Below are 13124 nucleotides of genomic sequence, written 5' to 3' on the forward strand. Positions count from 1 at the left end.
CACCTTCCCCAATCTATTCCACACTCCTCTCCAAGTGCAGAACTAACAATTCTGGATATCAGGGTTGCACGTCTCCTCAAAACGTCAATGCTACCTAATTTTCTTTTCCAATCATTTTGTATTCAGTTTGTATAGAGACTTTTTTTGTAGGCTTTTGGTTTACATATGATGTGGCTAGCAAAAGTACAGCTCAACTGGTGTCTCCCAAATATTTCACTCAACACAGCATTGCTCTGTAAACCTCATAGGGATTTTTCAGTGGATAATACAGTGCTCTCACAGTCAGTTAAAATTGCAATGATTCTCGTATGTCACACCATTAAGTTAAACAAAAAACAGAAGAAGAAGGATGAACTCACTTTTCAAGAGTTTGAAATGCATTTTCTTTGGTTTTTGGTTTACCAAAAATTTTTCCATCTAGTGAAACAACTGTATCTGCACCTATTATTAAATCAGGTGGCCTAGTCTCTGTTTTCAATCGGTCTACTACTTCCATAACTTTATTGTAAGCTGTTTCCAAAACAAAATGTGAAGGGTCAGGAAACTGTGATGGGTCTAAATTTTCCTCATACCTGGAGCCACAAATTTCAAAATTTAAACCCTGAAAAATAGGAAAAGAAAAAAAAAACATTTAGAAAACTTCATCAGACTTAAGCAGAAATCACAAATGTAAATGTAATAAATGAATTATTTTAAAACTGGTACCTATGTGCTCAATCATTATAAAACCAGAGTTGGTTGAAGACTGCACACATTCATGAATGATGATGAAGACAAGTGTGGGTATTACTTACCAAAATGCTGTGCAGGCACTGTGGTGGACAGAATAATGGTGGGACTGATGACTGACTCATCCCATAAGAAGTGTTCAATAAACCCCCACCCATCTCAATGCACTTAACGCATTAAGGGGTGTGTGGTATTGCACATTAATCGTCATCTCAGCAGGCTTTAATGCAGACAGCAGCATCAGTGGTGTGAGCCACAAGTTCTTCGTGTGTATCCACCTTTGTGGGGTACATATCCCGCGTTAAACCAGCCCGGTCCACAATGGCCAATCCACCATTGAGGTGATGTGTTATTCAGATACAGGGATACTTGTCTGGTACAATGAATCGGTGATCCATTATGACACAGATATATTTGCCATCATTGATCTAATGCTACATCTTCCAAAAGTGCAGGTAGGTCTTCCCTCAGAAAATTTGTGTTTGCTGTGGCTGCCAGGCAATTTGGCAGGAACACAAGCCCTATCACTAGGTCACCAATCATACCACACCAGATGTTTACTGAGAACCTAACTTGGTATCTTGTTACCCTAGCATCATGCGGATTATCCTTATATAGCCTCATCTGTAAATAAAGTGTATTGCACAATGTCTCTATGTACAGCTAACCATTCGCAAAATTATTGTCTGCTTACTGAGTCATGTGGATGCAGATGTTACATGGGTATCACATGGAATGGGTACAAGCCCTCAGAATATAATGTACGATACACTCACGTGGTGGAATATTGAGCTGACTGCTAATGCGCTGTGTACTGGTGGTGGTACTCCAGTGTATCACTGAAATAATGTCTTACCTTTCCTCAGCTGACTGCATGGCTTCGTGTTCTGATGTTATGTGTAAAATGGGTAGTGTTCCAGATTCACATAATGTTTGCAAAACCCTGGGAAATACCCTGGCACACGGGATTTGTCAATAAGGGAAACGTCTCTGATATTCTGCCACAGCTGCATGGGCATTGCCATTACAGTACCCGTAAACAAACATCATGTCTGCATAATGGATAAAGGTATGAGGCATATTGGTATTCACAGACACAATGGAGTAGCTCAATTATACAACACTCAAGCATGTCACATATACAGCCTCACAACTACTCACTGATCCAACCCATAACTGCACACTGGTTGCGATTGCAGCTGTTGGCCTTGGTGCAACATCACAGTGCTGCCATCTGTTGGAGAGCCCCATATCTCCTGTAGGATGTACCAGTCATCTGTTCCACCATGATTCTGTCTACCACAGCATCTACACACAGTACACAATATTCACATTTGTCTTCATAATCATGAACCATGGTCCTTGCCGTTGGTGGGTAGGCTTGCGTGCCTCAGCGATACAGATGGCCGTACCGTAGGTGCAACCACAACGGAGGGGTATCTGTTGAGAGGCCAGACAAACATGTGGTTCCTGAAGAGGGGCAGCAGCCTTTTCAGTAGTTGCAGGGGCAACAGTCTGGATGATTGACTGATCTGGCCTTGTAACATTAACCAAAACGGCCTTGCTGTGCTGGTACTGCGAATGGCTGAAAGCAAGGGGAAACTACAGCCGTAATTTTTCCCGAGGACATGCAGCTTTACTGTATGATTAAATGATGATAGCGTCCTCTTGGGTAAAATATTCCGGAGGTAAAATAGTCCCCCATTCGGATCTCCGGGCGGGGACTACTCAGGAGGACGTCGTTATCAGGAGAAAGAAAACTGGCATTCTACGGATCGGAGCGTGGAATGTCAGATCCCTTAATCGGTCAGGTAGGTTAGAAAATTTAAAAAGGGAAATGGATAGGTTAAAGTTAGATATAGTGGGAATTAGTGAAGTTCGGTGGCAGTAGGAACAAGACTTTTGGTCAGGTGATTACAGGGTTATAAATACAAAATCAAATAGGGGTAACGCAGGAGTAGGTTTAATAATGAATAAAAAAATAGGAGTATGGGTTAGCTACAACAAACAGCATAGTGAATGCATTATTGTGGCCAAGATAGACACAAAGCTCATGCCTACTACAGTAGTACAAGTTTATATGCCAACTAGCTCTGCAGATGATGAAGAAATTGATGAAATGTATGACGAGATAAAAGAAATTATTCAGGTAGTGATGAGAGACAAAAATTTAATAGTCATGGGTGACTGGAATTCGTCAGTAGGAAAAGGGAGAGAAGGAAACATAGTAGGTGAATATGGATTGGGGGGAAGAAATGAAAGAGGAAGCCGCCTTGTAGAATTTTGCACAGAGCATAACTTAATCATAGCTAACACTTGGTTCAAGAATCATAAAAGAAGGTTGTATACCTGGAAGAATCCTGGAGATTATATAATGGTAAGACAGAGATTTAGGAACCAGGTCTTAAATTGTAAGACATTTCCAGGGGCAGATGTGGATTCTGACCACAATCTATTGGTTATGAACTGCAGATTGAAACTGAAGAAACTGCAAAAAGGTGGGAATTTAAGGAGATGGGACCTGGATAAACTGAAAGAACCAGAGGTTGTAGAGAGTTTCAGGGAGAGCATAAGGGAACAATTGACAGGAATGGGGGAAAGAAATACAGTACAAGAAGAATGGGTAGCTCTGAGGGATGAAGTAGTGAAGGCAGCAGAGGATCAAGTAGGTAAAAAGACGAGGGCTAATAGAAATCCTTGGGTAACAGAAGAAATATTGAATTTAATTGATGAAAGGAGAAAATATAAAAATGCAGTAAATGAAGCAGGCAAAAGGGAATACAAACGTCTCAAAAATGAGATTGACAGGATGTGCAAAATGGCTAAGCAGGGATGGCTAGAGGACAAATGTAAGGATGTAGAGGCTTGTCTCAGTAGGGGTAAGATAGATACTGCCTACAGGAAAATTAAAGAGACCTTTGGAGAGAAGAGAACCACTTGTATGAATATCAAGAGCTCAGATGGCAACCCAGTTGTAAGCAAAGAAGGGAAGGCAGAAAGGTGGAAGGAGTATATAGAGGGTTTATACAAGGGCGATGTACTTGAGGACAGTATTATGGAAATGGAAGAGGATGTAGATGAAGATGAAATGGGAGATAAGATACTGCGTGAAGAGTTTGACAGAGCACTGAAAGACCTGAGTCGAAACAAGACCCTGGGAGTAGACAACATTCCATTAGAACTACTGATGGCCTTGGGAGAGCCAGTCATGACAAAACTCTACCATCTGGTGAGCAAGATGTATGAGACAGGCGAAATACCCACAGACTTCAAGAAGAATACAATAATTCCAATCCCAAAGAAAGCAGGTGTTGACAGATGTGAAAATTACCGAACTATCAGTTTAATAAGTCACAGCTGCAAAACACTAACGCGAATTCTTTACAGACGAATGGAAAAACTGGTAGAAGCGGACCTCGGGGAAGATCAGTTTGGATTCCGCAGAAATGTTGGAACACGTGAGGCAATACTAACCTTGACTTATCTTAGAAGAAAGATTAAGAAAAGGCAAACCTACGTTTCTAGCATTTGTAGACTTAGAGAAAGCTTTTGACAACGTTAACTGGAATACTCTCTTTCAAATTCTGAAGGTGGCAGGGGCAAAATACAGGGAGCGAAAGGCTATTTACAATTTGTACAGAAACCAGATGGCAGTTATAAGAATCGAGGGGCATAAAAGGGAAGCAGTGGTTGGGAAAGGAGTGAGACAGGGTTGTAGCCTCTCCCCGATGTTATTCAATCTGTATATTGAGCAAGCAGTAAAGGAAACAAAAGAAAAATTCGGAGTAGGTATTAAAATTCATGGAGAAGAAGTAAAAACTTTGAGGTTCGCCGATGACATTGTAATTCTGTCAGAGACAGCAAAGGACTTGGAAGAGCAGTTGAACGGAATGGACAGTGTCTTGAAAGGAGGATATAAGATGAACATCAACAAAAGCAAAATGAGGATAATGGAATGTAGTCAAATTAAATCGGGTGATGCTGAGGGGATTAGATTAGGAAATGAGACACTTAAAGTAGTAAAGGAGTTTTGCTATTTAGGGAGTAAAATAACTGATGATGGTCGAAGTAGGAGGATATAAAATGTAGACTGGCAATGGCAAGGAAATCGTTTCTGAAGAAGAGAAATTTGAAACTTCCTGGCAGATTAAAACTGTGTGCCCGACCGAGACTCGAACTCGGGACCTTTGCCTTTCGCGGGCAAGTGCTCTACCAACTGAGCTACTGAAGCACGACTCACGCCCGGTACTCACAGCTTTACTTCTGCCAGTACCTCGTCTCCTACCTTCCAAACTTTACAGAAGCTCTCCTGCGAGAAATTTGTTAACATTGAGTATAGATTTAAGTGTCAGGAAGTCGTTTCTGAAAGTATTTGTATGGAGTGTAGCCATGTATGGAAGTGAAACATGGACGATAACCAGTTTGGACAAGAAGAGAATAGAAGCTTTCGAAATGTGGTGCTACAGAAGAATGCTGAAGATAAGGTGGGTAGATCACGTAACTAATGAGGAGGTATTGAATAGGATTGGGGAGAAGAGAAGTTTGTGGCACAACTTGACTAGAAGAAGGGATCGGTTGGTAGGACATGTTTTGAGGCATCAAGGGATCACAAATTTAGCATTGGAGGGCAGCGTGGAGGGTAAAAATCGTAGAGGGAGACCAAGAGATCAATACACTAAGCAGATTCAGAAGGATGTAGGTTGCAGTAGGTACTGGGAGATGAAGAAGCTTGCACAGGATAGAGTAGCATGGAGAGCTGCATCAAACCAGTCTCAGGACTGAAGACCACAACAACAACAACAACAACAACAACAACAATCATTCATGGATGTGTGTAGTCTTCAACAACCCGCTCCAGTTCTGTAAGAATCGGAAACTGAACACTTGTTCATAGGACATTTTTGGTTTATTATCTTATCTCACAAATTACATGACATTTTCCTCCTGAATCTCTCTCTCTCTCTCTCTCTCTCTCTCTCTCACACACACACACACACACACACACACACACACACACACACACACACACAAGCGTGCGCGCGCGCGCGCGCACATGCATGCACATGCACATGCACTTGCACTTGCAAATTCAAGCAGCCTGCCAGATAAAATTAGTGACAGTTGTTGTCATAATGCAGATGATAGTACACGAGACTTCTCGGCCTTTGGCTTGGATTCAACCCTTACTGCCGTCTCATGTCCATTTTTTGTATTGTTCTCTTGTTCAGTTTTCGGAAACCAAATGAAGAATGCATTTGGCAACACCTCATTTGGTGGGCTGCTTGAATTTGTGTGCACAATGGCCTGATTGTCTAAATTCAATGCTAATTAATTTGGAAACAGTGTGACATATCAAATTTTTTTCTTAGCAGTTGTTTCTCAGCACAACCTATCCTTCAACACCCTTACAAGCTTTACAGAGTGTTTCTGACCACCTTGTATGCAAGAGAAAAAAGTAAACAGAATTAAAGTCCAGCCTTATCAGCATAAAACTGTTTTCAGTTTGAAGAATATGCAGCAGTAACAGTCTTTGAAACTGTCAAAATATGAAATCCTTGATAATAAGAAATTAGTCTGCACATGAGTACAGAAATAATGAAGTTTATATTCAGCAATTATCATACACAGCATTACATGACAAAGGTTAAAAACACACTCTACAAGGCTACAAGTTGCATCTATGAAGAATGTCTCACTGTATGAAATCGAAAGTCTATGTTTCAAAAAAAGAGTGCCATTGTTATTGATCTACTGTAATTTATGGCTTACATATTTTCAGTTGGTATATAAATGCTCTTTCTTACTTGGTTCTCTCTGCTTCTATTCACTAAGCTTGTCACTTTTACATCACAAGGCAGTCCCACAAGCAGTATATCAAAAATTCCACATGAATAAGAAAAAAGCATAAGAGTGTGGGTATGAAGTCTTTCACAATGGAATCCTTGGATAAGAAGTTCTTGGTAAACATGCCAAACCGAATTTTGATAACAATCCAAGTTTTTGATGACGGCCCCTGTTATTATGGTCAAAAACTATGTCTCACCATTGAGAGCCTGGCGAGGCTCCCACTTTTATGCTCAAAAGGTGGCACCTGATTGGCTTGATTACACTATGGCAGCAGCACAGAAATGGCATGTATTGATGTGGTACCCACTATGTTCACAGATTACATCTGCGCACTATCCAGTACCGCTTACAGCGCCATCACTTGCAATGGGTAGTAAGCTACAAGAAGTCTTCCCCTGTGCTCTTTCTTCATTAAATGCACACTTTCATGCACTGCTAAGTGCTTAATCAGTGTTTCTACTGAAGTTTGTATCACGGAGTCTAATTTCCACTACATCTCTAATCACACAGTCCCAGTAGTATGAAGTGTGGACCAGAATTCTCTCAGTTCAAACACTATCTTGTGTTTATTGAACAGGCTGCCTCAGCCATCAATGATTTTTCAAAATTTTTGTACTTCAAGTGATATTGATATTCAACACAGCGAGCAGTGTCAATAACAGCTTCCATACTCACAAGGAATATTATAAATCCCTGTAACTCCCTAGCTGACAATCTTTCACAAGTCAAAACATTTCCTTAATTTTCCTGGATGGGCAATATACTGGTCTGATTCTTTGCCTGTTTAGGATTCCACCTATCTTACTAGTTTTTGCAACACAGAATGGAAGCTGCGCTATGTGTTGGTATGCCTGACTCTGTTGAATGGTATTGATCTAGGTATTCTCAGCAGCATTGACCTAACATCACATCATCAAATGATTCATCTCAGAGTCAAGGTGTTCCTTGACCAAAATACTCCTGGATCAGTGAATTGGTGTGCTCAGCATATATCTCTTCTGTGTTGGAAGATGAAAGCTGGTCTACTCAGATACATGTCTGTAGGCATCAGTTTTTGATATGCAGAACGTATTGTGTGTATCAAACACAAATTCTTACAGACCTGTATCTCAATAATAGTAAGATAGGTAGATTCCTAAAAAGGCTAGGAATTGGAATGATGTTTTCCCCACACAAGAATATTAAGGAAAAGTTGTGATGTGTTAAAGATAATCTCAGTGCGAGAGTGCCAGGGATTCATAATATTCCTTGCAAGTGTGCCAGCAGATACATGGATCAGCCTATACAGACAGTTGCCGATTGCTCTGTTGAACATCAGTGTTGTCTGAAGTACATAATCTATGGACACAGAGGGCACCGCCTCCGTACGCTGCATTTCCGTGATGTCACCATCATGTAATATAGCCAATCAGATGCTATCCTTTGGCTGTAAAAGTGGGAGCCACAAAAGTTTTACAACAGTCAGATACATAGCTCATGATGATGATGATGATGATGATGATGACAGAGGTAGCCATCAAAAGCTTGGGATTTTGTCTGAACTTGACACAGAAAATTTACAGAAATTTTTATCCAAAGCATGGAAATGGTCCATAACATTAGCAGCAGCATGCAGCTATTTGGTAAGACATAATCACAGATACAATAGTTTCTCTAAATATACCAGTTCCTTCCCTCTTATTGAAACCCTTTGTTGAAAAGGAAACTATACTACATGGCAGTTCACTATGTGAACTTACGTAAAACATGTATTGTTGGGAGATTGCATCAATGGAAAACTAATGGGTGTAATCAAAGTGTGCACAGCAAGAGGCAAAATTATACTCTCTGTTCATTTGAAGGACACCTCTGCAGCTAAAGAAGCATGAGGCAAGATAAAAACCAAGTCTATGAAGACTGTGGCCTCTTCCAACTAAGAGGATTACTAAATATGCTGCTCTAAGAGGATTACTAAATATGCTGCTAACAACAAGCTGTGAAAATTCTTCGTCAGTAGACGAATGTGTATCAAAGATGATTTCTGTATCACAAATATTAAATGGCTTAAAGTCTGAAGTTAAATAAGAATTGCCTGGGTGTATTCTACTTGCAGAGCTACCAGACAAATATAAACCTATGACTATTGGCTTAGAAAATTCAAACTTTATAACCACGGGACACTCAAACAGTAATTTGCTTCAAGAAATAAACAATGACATCTATAATAAACCAGCAACACTGCTATGCAAGTTAACAGGAAGAAGTGTGATGCCAATGCATTATGAAAAGTCCCAGGGGCTTTAATTACAACAAGCATGGACATCTGTCAAAAAGACCAACACTGATGAAAAATATTCAGCCAAAAAAATAAACTAGAATACATTGAAATCAATCACAGTGTCAGGTAAAGATACACAGACGGAATGGTATGTAGACTCTGGCACTTCAGAACACATGTTCCAATATCTGTGTGATGAAAATAATGTGACACCTGCGATTAGCTCACAAGTAGTAATAGAAAATAATTGCAACCACCTGCAAAAGGAATAGGATCTTCACATGCAGATGTTATCATGGTCAGCACAAAAGATACGATTAATATAGAAGATATTCTGTACATACCTCAATAAAGCACAAGTCTACTATCTTTTAGTAAAATATTAGAAAAAAGACCATTTGATTTTATCTGACAGGCAGGACTGTCATTAGACGCATCCAAAAATGTGCGTGCTAGTACATCACTAGCAAACAGAATGCATCACCTCAATCAACCACATGATCAGATTTTTTAAGCAAAATCAGCGGTGCAGTCAATCAACAAAGTTTTGTGGCATAAGACCTACGTGATTGCGTTCTGAAGCAATGCATGCACTGTGCAAGTCTGACCAGTGGAATTTCATCTGAAGGAGCAGTTACTTTTCCAAGTGCAATTTCCTTTGAATGCAAATAAATAAAGACTTCCTTTTTCATGATCTAGCTCTAGAGCCAAGGAAATTCTCACACTTGTACATTTACTTTATTTTGCAGGTCCATCTTGATCACACAAACTTTTACATTTAGCTATTACCAGTTTCAGCTACTGCTATCTTCAGAACTGTTACAAACAGAAACAGGGTGTAATCATCTAAGTTTGGTTTGCTGGAGATAAAACATAAAGTAATGTCTTCAACCTGTCATTTCTGTGTTAGAAAAGCAGCTGGGGAAAAAAGAGAATGCTGGTACTGTTGCAAAGTCTGTACAAGGTGTTCAGCAAGAAATGGCACTCTAGTACAAAGATCTTCCTGATGAACAAGGCTCTGGACAGTTAGTGATTTTGATGACCCCAAAGGCTATGAAGCTTAGCCTGCACCTGCAAGAAGGAAGGCATACATTCCCAAATAGGAGACATGCCACTCTTGAGAAATCCTCCTTACTGTGCTTAATTATATAGCAAGTCTAAGCACACAATTGCTTAAAAGTGAGGAGGGTGATCTGTGAGGGATGCTGCTTGGGATGTTGCAGGGACTCATAACGATCCAGAACAGCTTTTGCAACATCTTTGTCCAACCTTGGGGCTGCCTGGTGGTGCCACATGCCTGTAAAAAGAGGAATAACATTTCCAGCAGCACAGCCGATTGCATCAGAGACATCTTCTACAACCTCATCAATGCAATCTGACAGAGAAGACATGAAGGTGACAGCGTATGCTTACAACTCCCAGTGGCTCTTCAAAGAGCCCCTCATGGTAATGTCCATTGGGTGGTGATAAGGAAGTGACAAAATCACCAGGAAGTGGTCACTGTCACAAAGATTATTGTGGAGCGACCACCATGGCAAAGCTATAAGTTTGGGGGAAGATATCATAAGGTCAAAAGCTGAAAAGTTGCCTTGAGCAGCCCTGAATTGGGTAGAAGCACCATCATTTAGGAGACACCAATCACAATTGGAAAGGAGCAGGTGAATCTGAAGCCCCTACCACACAAAGTGATAGTCCTCCACAGGGGTGGTGTGCTTTGAAATCACTGAGTACGAGAAAAGGGAGAAGGCTATTGGATTAAGACAGTCATCTCATTGGAAGTAAATGCCCTGTCTGAAGGTAAATAAATGTTTCAAATAGTGATTGCTGGTGCAGTTTGCACTCACACTGCTATTGCTTACAGTGTGGCATGGAGGAGAATTCACTCTGACGACATCTGTGGGAATCAATGCACAGGCCACTCCAATTGACCTCCAAGGGCCAATACAATACCAACAAAATGCACAGTAACAACAAAGTGTTGGGGAATGGTCATCAGTGATGCGAGTTTCTAGGAGGGTGAATCAGACTGCAGGATAGGATCAAATTAGTGTTGCAGTTCAGGCAGGTGACAGTAGTATCCATTATAGTTCCACTGGATCAGAACACTGAGGGTGACCTGGTTAGGCACAAAGGGGTAAAGTTGACTGGTGATGTCCCAGGGTTACTGTGTCTGTCACCGGTTTGGTTAGGGTAACATCAATGAACATTGGCACAAAATCTTGGACCTACTGATAACAAACAGACCCGAACTTTTCGACTCTGTATGTGCAGAACAGGGAATCAGTGATCATAAGGCCATTGCAGCATCCCTGAATATGGAAGTTAATAGGAATATAAAAAAAGGGAGGAAGGTTTATCTGTTTAGCAAGAGTAATAGAAGGCAGATTTCAGACTACCTAACAGATCAAAACGAAAATTTCTGTTCCGACACTGACAATGTTGAGTGTTTATGGAAAAAGTTCAAGACAATCGTAAAATGCGTTATAGACAGGTACGTGCTGAGTAAAACTGTGAGTGATGGGAAAAACCCACCGTGGTACAACAACAAAGTTAGGAAACTACTGCGAAAGCAAAGAGAGCTTCACTCCAAGTTTAAACGCAGCCAAAACCTCTCAGACAAACAGAAGCTAAGCGATGTCAAAGTTAGCGTAAGGAGGGCTATGCGTGAAGCATTCAGTGAATTCGAAAGTAAAATTCTATGTACCGACTTGACAGAAAATCCTAGAAAGTTCTGGTCTTACGTTAAATCAGTAAGTGGCTCGAAACAGCATATCCAGACACTCCGGGATGATGATGGCATTGAAACAGAGGATGACACGTGTAAAGCTGAAATACTAAACACCTTTTTCCAAAGCTGTTTCACAGAGGAAGACCGCACTGCAGTTCCTTCTCTAAATCCTCGCACAAACGAAAAAATGGCTGACATCGAAATAAGTGTCCAAGGAATAGAAAAGCAACTGGAATCACTCAACAGAGGAAAGTCCACTGGACCTGACGGGATACCAATTCGATTCTACACAGAGTACGCGAAAGAACTTGCCCCCCTTCTAACAGCCGTGTACCGCAAGTCTCTAGAGGAACGGAGGGTTCCAAATGATTGGAAAAGAGCACAGGTAGTCCCAGTCTTCAAGAAGGGTCATCGAGCAGATGCGCAAAACTATAGACCTCTATCTCTGACGTCGATCTGTTGTAGAATTTTAGAACATGTTTTTTGCTCGAGTATCATGTCGTTTTTGGAAACCCAGAATCTACTATGTAGGAATCAACATGGATTCCGGAAACAGCGATCGTGTGAGACCCTACTCGCTTTATTTGTTCATGAGACCCAGAAAATATTAGATACAGGCTCCCAGGTAGATGCTATTTTTCTTGACTTCCGGAAGGCGTTCGATACAGTTCCGCACTGTCGCCTGATAAACAAAGTAAGAGCCTACGGAATATCAGACCAGCTGTGTGGCTGGATTCAAGAGTTTTTAGCAAACAGAACACAGCATGTTGTTATCAATGGAGAGACGTCTACAGACGTTAAAGTAACCTCTGGCGTGCCACAGGCGAGTGTTATGGGACCATTGCTTTTCACAATATATATAAATGACCTGGTAGATAGTGTCGGAAGTTCCATGCGGCTTTTCGCAGATGATGCTGTAGTATACAGAGAAGTTGCAGCATTAGAAAATTGTAGCGAAATGCAGGAAGATCTGCAGCGGATAGGCACTTGGTGCAGGGAGTGGCAAATGTCCCTTAACATAGACAAATGTAATGTATTGCGATTACGTAGAAAGAAGGATCCGTTATTGTATGATTATATGATAGCGGAACAAACACTGGTAGCAGTTACTTCTGTAAAATATCTGGGAGTATGCGTGCGGAACGATTTGAAGTGGAATGATCATATAAAATTAATTGTTGGTAAGGCAGGTACCAGGTTGAGATTCATTGGGAGAGTGCTTAGAAAATGTAGTCCATCAACAAAGGAGGTGGCTTCCAAAACACTCGTTCAACCTATACTTGAGTATTGCTCATCAGTGTGGGATCCGTACCAGATCGGGTTGACGGAGGAGATAGAGAAGATCCAAAGAAGAGCGGCGTGTTTCGTCACAGGGTTATTTGGTAACCGTGATAGCGTTACGGAGATGTTTAATAAACTCAAGTGGCAGACTCTGCAAGAGAGGTGCTCTGCATCGCGGTGTAGCTTGCTCGCCAGGTTTCGAGAGGGTGCGTTTCTGGATGAGGTATCGAATATATTGCTTCCCCCTACTTATACCTCCCGAGGAGATCACGAATGTAAAAT

The 13124-nt window shown here is 41.1% G+C and overlaps 1 protein-coding gene across 5 annotated transcripts in view; it reads right to left on the bottom strand.

Moving 5' to 3' along the window:
• The window catches only part of LOC126262549 (dTTP/UTP pyrophosphatase), a 113129-nt gene that overhangs the window by 29960 nt on the left and 70045 nt on the right, over positions 1–13124 (bottom strand). For all 5 annotated transcript variants that reach the window (XM_049959234.1, XM_049959235.1, XM_049959236.1 and 2 more), the window contains exon 3: positions 360–601. In XM_049959234.1, coding sequence (XP_049815191.1) covers positions 360–601 — 242 coding nt within the window. The remainder of the gene's footprint in view (positions 1–359; positions 602–13124) is intronic.

This window comes from Schistocerca nitens, chromosome 6 (genome assembly GCF_023898315.1).
Source record: "Schistocerca nitens isolate TAMUIC-IGC-003100 chromosome 6, iqSchNite1.1, whole genome shotgun sequence".
Taxonomy (NCBI): Eukaryota; Metazoa; Arthropoda; class Insecta; order Orthoptera; family Acrididae; genus Schistocerca; species Schistocerca nitens.